This window comes from Sinocyclocheilus anshuiensis, unplaced genomic scaffold (assembly GCF_001515605.1).
Source record: "Sinocyclocheilus anshuiensis isolate Anshui unplaced genomic scaffold, SAMN03320099.WGS_v1.1 scaffold212, whole genome shotgun sequence".
Lineage (NCBI taxonomy): Eukaryota > Metazoa > Chordata > Actinopteri > Cypriniformes > Cyprinidae > Sinocyclocheilus > Sinocyclocheilus anshuiensis.
This window is the reverse complement of record NW_015558566.1, coordinates 440,445-449,460: the sequence shown is the minus strand read 5'-3', so window position 1 is coordinate 449,460 and position 9,016 is coordinate 440,445. Positions and strand designations below refer to the sequence as shown.

The 9,016-nt window shown below is 37.4% G+C and overlaps 2 protein-coding genes across 3 annotated transcripts in view; one reads left to right on the top strand and one right to left on the bottom strand.

Annotated features, from left to right (window-relative positions):
- Positions 1-1,808: 1,808 nt before the first annotated feature.
- The window catches only part of LOC107679498 (sorting nexin-3-like), a 34,882-nt gene continuing 27,674 nt past the window's right edge, over positions 1,809-9,016 (bottom strand). Inside the window, exon 5 of one of the 2 annotated variants that reach the window (XM_016475062.1) lies at positions 1,809-1,848. The gene's annotated coding sequence lies outside the window, so the exon portion shown is untranslated. Of the gene's footprint in view, positions 1,849-2,067; positions 2,101-9,016 lie in introns of those variants that run through there. The other variant, XM_016475061.1, reaches the window with a different exon arrangement.
- Positions 7,012-9,016, top strand: part of LOC107679496 (nuclear receptor subfamily 2 group E member 1) — a 7,293-nt gene continuing 5,288 nt past the window's right edge. The window contains exon 1 of the mRNA XM_016475057.1: positions 7,012-7,332. Coding sequence (XP_016330543.1) covers positions 7,275-7,332 — 58 coding nt within the window. The 5' untranslated portion in view covers positions 7,012-7,274. The remainder of the gene's footprint in view (positions 7,333-9,016) is intronic.

Genomic DNA, 9,016 nt, shown 5'->3' with positions numbered 1-9,016 from the left:
AACCAGGAGAAGGCATTGTTTGGGGCGAGGGCCTGATCAAAAAACGTGGCCCGCCCAAACTGCGGCCTTTCTGTAAATTCAATAAGCCCACCTTAAAGATTTGCCTAATTAATGGATGACATCTTTGGCTGGAGGAGAGGCGAGGTATTTTGCTCGGGCTCGCTCATTGTTGGCCTCCTAATTAACTTTCCCAGGTCAGCCCGGGTCTCAGCATCCTGGGAGTGAAGAGCTTCATTGTGAGAGGAGCTGTAAACTTACTTTTTTTGCCTCGGCACTTAAAAGGGAAAGCAACTATAGGGAACAGAAAATATCCTATTTAAGGCCTTTGTGAGTGAACTGCCTGCACATGGTCCAATAAAGGAAGTCTTTTTAAATAAGCGTTCATGGTCCTCCCCACAGTCCTCCTCTCCCCTCCCTCTCTCCTCTCCTCTTTTCCTTTTCGGAGCGAAGCAGAAAGGTTATGAATGATAGTTTGGGGTCTAAGGAGTGTGGGGCAAGGGCCAGTCTTCTGTGTACCATTTGTGTTCGAACCTTTTGAGAAAGTTCGAGTTTGGGGGAAAAACCTTTCTGGTCTGTCTGGCAACTGTATGATTAGCGTTTCTCACTAGGAAGACGAGAAATTCGAAGTTTGACGTACTTATTATCTCTTTCAATTAGGCCACCTACAACGGAGATAGTCGTGGCGACGGATGCCATTCACGTAAACGTAACACACTAATATAGAGCTTAATGAAGATAAAGCTAATCATAGAGAATGAACTGAAACAACACCACAAATCACTCTTTGGGAAAACAATGAATCCATCAGTTACACCTAAAAACACCCTGCCCCAGCTCCGATGTCGTCTCACCTCCCCTCCCTCTACACCCTCTGTCTGATCCCAAAATCCAAGCCTCCTCATGTAATGAGCGGGGTGTGATCTTCCCACAGTCACTGAGGCCAGCTTCAGCATCAAAACATCAGCTATTTCAGCTCTCTCTGACCTTTACTGTCATTGGGTGGCCCAAAGACCAAGCTTCGCTAGTGTAAAATAAATAAAATAACAATAATAAGCTATTCCAATTTTTTTTTTAAACTGAATTAGTTGTTAACGTCTGTAAAATGTATTTCACAATGAAATTCACAAGACAAGAGGATTATAATAGCTAATAATGATTTTTTGACAAGTTAAAAGTTAAAAATAGATAGATAAATAAATACATAAGTTTTGTAACTCAATTTTCATTTGAATTATTATTTTTCTTCTCTATATTTTATCAGTAGCTAAACACTGTATTGCATGCATGTCAAAATAATACAAAAGGTGCACAGGTGAGCTTGACAAATGTATTAAATGATCAAAGTCTATGAAATATTTTTCTTGTATTTGTTTTTTATATTAAATAATTGTTGCTGGACATCTTTACATACTTAATGGTTAGTAGAAAAATTATACTTTTTACTTGATTTTGGTAACACCAATAAGGTTCTATTTGTCAGCATTGGTTAACTACATTAGTTAACATACTCTAACAATAAAACACATTTCTAAAAGTTAATTACAAGATTTACTAATTATTAAAATCAAATGTTTTTATTAAAAAGCTGCATTTGTTCATATTATTTAATGGAGCTGAACTAACAATGAACAGCTGTATTTTTATTTAATGTTAACAAATATGAATAGTAAATATAACAAATGTATTGCTAATTGATAGTTGCATTAGTTAATGCATTAACTAAAGGGATCTTATTGTAGTGTTACCAGGCTGCTTTGACACAATCTGTATTGTACAAATCACTACAAAATTAAAAGTGACTTTTATATATGTGTGTGTGTGTGTGTGTGTGTGTGTGTGTGTGTGTGTGTGTGTGTGTGTGTGTGTGTGTGTGTGTGTGTGTGTGTGTGTGTGTGTGTGTGTGTGTGTGTGTGTGTGTGTGTGTGTGTGTGTGTGTGTGTGTGTGTGTGTGTGTGTGTGTGTGTGTGTGTGTGTGTGTGTGTGTGTGTGTGTGTGTGTGTGTGTGTGTGTGTGATTGAGAGAGAGAGAGAGAGGATTATTTTATCAATTTAGACTTTTTTATATGTGTGTGTGTGTGTGTGTGTGTGTGTGTGTGTGTGTGTGATTGAGAGAGAGAGAGAGAGGATTATTTTATCAATTTAAAAATATATTATTTACCGTAATATATTAATAATATATTATAGAATTGAATGTATTACATTTTTTAATTAAAATGAATTCAGGACACAGAACATACAAGCGTAACTAGTCAAAAATTATCCAAATCTTTCAGTGTTACTGCAAATATGACAACAAAAAGCTAAATCAATATATAAAGAAAAGTAAAAAATATAAAATAAATCATATCATATAAAAGCCATCAAATTATGTGATGGGCTTTGGCAGCAAATTATTTCTGTGGAATATGCCATTGATGAACCGTCACCTGAAGAGACAAATAAGAGAGTGCAAACAATTAAAAGAAAGTTGATGTCACAGCAGAATAAAGTTTGTCATTTCGTGCCCCTAAACTGTTTGCCGAAATGGTGTGAATGGCTAAAGCCTCTTTAGCCAGCTGTCATAATTTGTTAACGAGGCCTTTCAAAAAAGCAGAATGATAATGAGAGGACAGAAAAAAGAGACAGGCAGCGAGAGAGGGTAGAGGGGGTGCCCTTCATGAGTGACTGTGGAAGCGGAGAGTCGGTCCCCAGGGAGCCGGGTCGGGGGGGACAACATCAGACCGATTTCAGCGCAGCAACATGATGGCATCTCTGACGTTTTAATATTAATGAGAGCGAGCTCCTCGGCCCGGCCTGCCAGCACTCGCAACAGGTGCCTCTCTCCTGTCCCGCTGACGATAACACCTCTAAGTCTCAGGAGGAGCTCTGGGCCTTAAAGAGAGGGAGGGCAGGCAGAAAGGGAAACGGAATGAGTTAAGTCATCCATTTAAAAACTTAGACGATGAGGGGAGAAAGGAGCTCTCTTTTAAAGTCACCTCTCACGAAGCCGAACCATGAGGTCTCGATATTTCTCCTCTTCTCCCAAACCCCCTTGAGAAAGAAATTGACTTTTGTTTGGAGTTTGTGAAAAGTGGGAATCAGGAGAACGACAATGGGGCTCCCCATGGAGAGGACCCAAGTGAAGCCATCTCAAATCAGTCAGCCAAGGGACCAATTAATCCGGCCATTGTCAGGCCCAAGCCACTGCCAGCACATCAACACATTCAGAGCCTATTGTCCCGACCCTCCTGCAGTAGGATTTAGTCCGTCCAACAGCCAGTTTTGTCCAGGCCAGCTCAGGCGGAAGTTTCTCACTGACAATTTGCCCCAAATAGATTTGTCAGAAAGCGTCCATCGACCTGCCAGTTAGACAGGGCGAGGTTGTGTTCGGCTTTTATTACTATTATTATATTTTGGAAATGTAGGCAGCATAATGGGAAAATACTACAGGTGTGTGCAGAAACGTTTGTGTGACATTCTAACCTCATGTAAGGTGCGAGATGAAATGAATATGGTAATTGCTAACACATGGAATGTGTGTTTGTATGTATATAATTAAATTTGATGTCAGGTCTCTTTAATATTAAAACATCTGTGTATGTGAATCCAAAAGGTTTATCAAAGGGTGAAATATGGGGTTCATTTTACAGTAACTGAAAGAATAAGAAAATGATTAAGATGATGATTATTCATACATCATACTTGCTATGGGAAGATAGATATTTATATTTATTAAAATATAATTTCCCTTAAAATACTATATGGACTATCCCGTCCTAATTTCTCTGTACAAACATTATTGCATAAGAATTTTCAATGATAGTTATGAAATTGCTAATGTTATTATATATATATATTTTTAGTTTTTTTAAATCGTGTCAAATAGGCAACAATCTGAATGGCAGATAATATCTAAAACAGAATAATACAAAAAAATCCCTTTCTATTTAGTGAGAACTTTTTTTGAGTATTCAATAAAAAAAAAAAAAGATTTTACATGTAAATACAAAACAGTTTAACAGACATATTTCTATCAGAAACAAATATTCTATACACCATACACATATAGGACGTGGTTTAAGAAAACATGTTTTGTATATACCTCAGTTAAAATAATTAAATAAAACTGCTTTTTTTTTCTTAGTGGCCCAATAATAAGAGGTCAGTTTTTAATTCCTTAATTTAGTAATTAATTTTCAGTTTTTAATTAAGTAATATATGGTTTGATCAGATTTGCCTTTTTGCTAAGAGGGTACTCAGGAGGTTTTTTTATATCTAATGTCAATTTATTTCTTCCATTTTTTTAAATATATTACAAGTTCCCGTCCTCATTTGATAGTAGTTTCTTTCTCTATAAGTCAGGAACAGAAGTGCACTGAAAGTGTCATCGGCAATCCGCAACTTTTTTTCTGATTTGATTCTGCCTCATACATGTGCTCATCTCAGAACAAAGTGCCAACACAGAAAAGTCTTTTGCAACATCTCCAACATGCTGTTACAGGAGTGGTTAAGGATAAGAGATGGTGTTGCTGTCCCTCTCCACTTTAAGGGCTAAGTAAGCAGTTGCATACTGATTCTGTCAAGCCAACAACTAGATACACAATCAGATGGTTCTTTGTCAGAGATTTTCATTGACTGTTATTGAGAGGAGAGTCACAAGCACAAAAAGTGAAAGCAAGCAGCCGGGGCAACCATGATGTTGGTTATGTTTGTGTAAAGACTATCTATGAATGACAGGATTAGGGCGAGTTAAGCAGATTACTACGAGCAGACCACCCCAACACACACACACACACACACACACACACACACATATAAACACACAGATAGCGAAAGTGGGAAATGAGAAAGAAAAAGAGAGATGGGACAGAAAAAGTCTGATTTGTCCACAATCATATGCATGCATTTTTAAAATGAACATGATGCTCTTAACATATCATATAGGCTTCATTTCATTAATCATTTTGATTTAATCACTCACGGCCTAGAGTTTGCTAGTGATGTCCACAGAGATATGGGTCTTACTTTGACACTGTTTTTCTCAGTCTGGCTCATAAGGTCCTGAAAAACGCACATTTGAATGTGCAGTCATTCACCTGTCAAAAATCCTAATTTCTTTTCAGTGCACTGAGAACACCGTTTAAAGGAGGACATGACAATCACTAATTGCGATTAGATACGCCCCCGTTCGCCACGTTTAGACCGAGATTTAGGGCTCCCATATGGCCCCGAGCTACCGTGGGAATGTTCATAATTAAACCTAAAATATGGGTGTCTACTGGCGGCGGCCACAACACGGCACGCTGTTAAGGTCAAGATGTCATTGCGCACACTCTCAAAGAGGTACAGTTGTGATTCTCCCAGTCCACGAGGGAAACTCGCACGCATGTGTCCCCTCTGAAACACAGCGCGCACTTGATTTTACAGCGATTTCCCGTTTTGTTTCCACTTATAAGCAATTTAACCGAGTCTGCGGTGAAATGTATTCAGCATTTAAGGCTAGTACCAAAAAAAAGTAATAATAATAATAATCTTTTTCATATAGGCTAGAGCTCATTAGAGTATAGGTAAATCTAAATATATAGACGTAAAATCATTATACACTCTTAAAAATAAAGGTGCTTCACGATGCCATAGAAGAACCTTTTTGTCTAAATGGTTCCATAAAGAACCTTTAACATCTGAAGAACCTTTCTGTTTCACAAAAGGTTCTTTGTGGCGAAAGAAGGTTCTTCAGATTATAAAAAGGTAAGAAAGAGATGGTTCTTTAAAGAACCTTTGACTGAATGGTTCTTTGTGGAACCAAAAATGGTTCTTCTATGGCATCGCTTGAAGAACCTTTTGAAGCACCGTTATTTTTAAGAGTGTAGAACTGTTTATTTATGGCTACATGTTTAGACTGGGTCTCATAAATAAAAATTAACTCAAAGAATTAACTTCGCGACCACACGACAAAGAGACGTTGCATTCAAGAGGTTTGTTTAAATTATGAGCAGTGCAAAAGATACAATTAATTTTCATTAAAAAAAAAATCTCGAAAAAAAAAAAAACTTGTAATTTGAAAGTTTTATGTTACATACTAGGCTATACAAAGAAAGAAAATGTTGCCTATCTAAAACCTAAATAAAGGTTTTAAGTATAGATCTATAAATATAACAAAGGATGATTTAGATGTGATCTACGAAAAAGTAGGGGGAAAACGTGCAGGCGAACAAATTACAGTGTTAAATACACATTTAACACAAACCAGCAACATTTATTATATAGTAGCCTACATAACATAGGCCACATTTACCCGTTGATTCACTCTTAAAATGCAACAAACATACACTTACAAAAAATCCTCTAATTTTCAAGCCGTGCGTGAAAACCTGGCAAGATGAGAGAGCGATGTGAAACACTTTGGGCTCGATCTCTTTCCTGCAGTCAAAGCAACAGGTGCACGCGCGAGAAGGAAGGATCCGGGAAGTGCGACAGAAAGTAAGTTCGTTGCAAAAAGAAAAAGTGATCATGTTTCTAAGGGTTATTTAAATAGAATGCTTTAAACTGTTTACTACGGTCTGGGAGCAGTCAGGTCACTGAACTCTCCGAGGATGGAAATGTGTTCCTACTCAGTGGCAAACGTTTGCTTCGGTCATTTAAACAGCCTTTCTGATCCTAATCAATTCCTATAGAGCGCACCAGTAGCCTCTGACAGTGTCTGACTCAGTGTGTATGGAATATCACTTCATCCGTCCCCGTGACGTCATGCGCGAGCAGGAGTTGAAGCAGAAGGCAGGGAAAAGCTAAGTGGTCAAAGGAAGTTGGGCTCTCCTCCCACCCTCCCTCCCTCTCTCCCGCCCTCCTACTCTAATACATCTCATACATATTACCAAACCTTTAATCTGACGGTACACATCACAAAGTCACTCACCAAGGCTCCGGGCTGAGACACATTTCCCAGCTCATGTTGTACTTTTTTACAGTGCTGGTTTTTCCATTAGTTGCACCAAGTTTCCGTGGCGCTGAGAGACCAGGGACCGGTTTGGGCATATATTGTCTGTGCAGGCTGCATCCATCGCATCAGTCAACAGTCAAAGGAAATCTGGATTCTATTTGCTGAAAAACAAGAGGAGCGACTTGGACACAATCAAAGAAAACTCCCAACAGAAAGCAGAGGACCAGTTGTCCACCGCAAACCGGATGTTAATTTTGTGCTTGTAATTTTTTTTAAACCAAGTCAAACGTGTTAAGACTCCCCTGGGCCTGAAAGGTGTAACTTTTCAACGCAGTTTTCTTGGAGCAGAGGTCTTCAACATGAGCAAGCCTACTGGTTCAACAAGTGGTTGTCTGGATATTTTAAATGTCAAATCCAGTGAGTAGATCGTCTTTCTTTACTTTCGAGATATGTATGTTGTTTGTTAGAATAGCGTGATGGCGAAGCAAAAACGCAGTCTCTTTTTGTTTACGAAATAAGTGAAAGTAAAATTATTGCTTGTGGGTTAAGATGACAAAAATAACGTATACTCCATAGAGCTGTACAACGCAAATCGAAATGTTTACATGCTGTCAAATTGTTGCCTATACCTCTTAGACTGATAGCACCATAGCCCAAAACAAACAAGGCAAAACACTCTATAAACCATTCTTTGTATACATCTTAGATGTGAAAATGCACAAAAATAAATAAATGCATAAGTTCGCATTTAGTGATGCTGTTACGCTGCTGAGAATGTTTTAACAGCCTTATCCCCCGTTACGCTTTGCAAATAAGTTGTGCGTGCACATTAAGACTACAAAAAATTGAATACTAATTCTAAGGTACCAGCCTGTACAGTTTTAAAATAACAATGTGGTCCTAAGGTATGCGTAAGCTATGCATAATGTGTCATCAAAGCAGATCTACTGAGTTTTCCTTATTAGGCATTCTTTTGAATTTCAATTAATTTCAAGGTAAAAAAAGAATGCAAGTGCCCTGAAATTCATCTGTAATAAATGTTTTCTGTCAATTGGTTATTTTATAATTGCAGATAACATTCTCAAAATTGTCTAACTGGAAACATTTCTTGAAATATGAAATACTGAGTGTGATATGCCTGTAATACGCTTGTGGTGGTAAAAAAAATGTGCGCCTCTATTTAACTTTTTACATTAGGCTTAACTGAAAATGAAAAACACAAATAGTGTTAAAGGTTTCTAAAAGTTTAAGTGGCTTCAAATGAAAGTGAAAAAGGCAATACAATTCATTCAAGTGAAAGGCAAAGAAAATAAGGTAATCCAATCACAATTTTTAAAGCACACTGAGTAATGATTTCTAAATAACAAAACTTAACATATTTTAGATTTAACACAATTTTTAAATCTATCCCAGAATTTTATGAGTAATTTTTTATAAATATGAAATTTGTAAGGAGTAATTTATTTAGCACCGGTGAACAAGTGAATTAATTTCGTTGAGGCCTAAACTTTTCGTTCATTATTTTGAATGGCTACCACAAAAAAACTTTTTGACGACACTTTACATGTAGGCTATTTGACTCAGGTGTAAAATGAAAAAAAAAAAAAAACTCAGGTGATATTTGATATTCACATGAGTATTATATAAAATATATATATATATTTGTTTTACTCACTTGTTTTACAGGGGTGAAATTGCGGCACTGTTTGGGTGGTCGAAGGCCCATTAAGTTCAGAGTTTCTCACAACTGCACGTAATCCAGTGCAGCAGGTCCCAGGGTTGATGCTGATTACAGTAATGAAATATGCCATGTCTTTAAACAATTACTGCGCACAATGCAACAGACTGGGACCCCCGCCGTGGAAAGTTAAAGACGTGTTCCCTTCTCTAAAACAAATCCGCCTTCAATTCATATGAGTTTCTTACCAACTTACCAGTGTGTGTTGTCAAATTATGCCATGATTGAAATAAAAGCTGTCTGGTTTCATGGGTTTAGTTCCCACATAAATAGGCATAAAATCGCAGAAACAAAAATTCTTAATCAAAACATTATTTGTAAATGCACTTCAAAAAGCAGGCGTTCTAACTTCAAGCGCTTTAT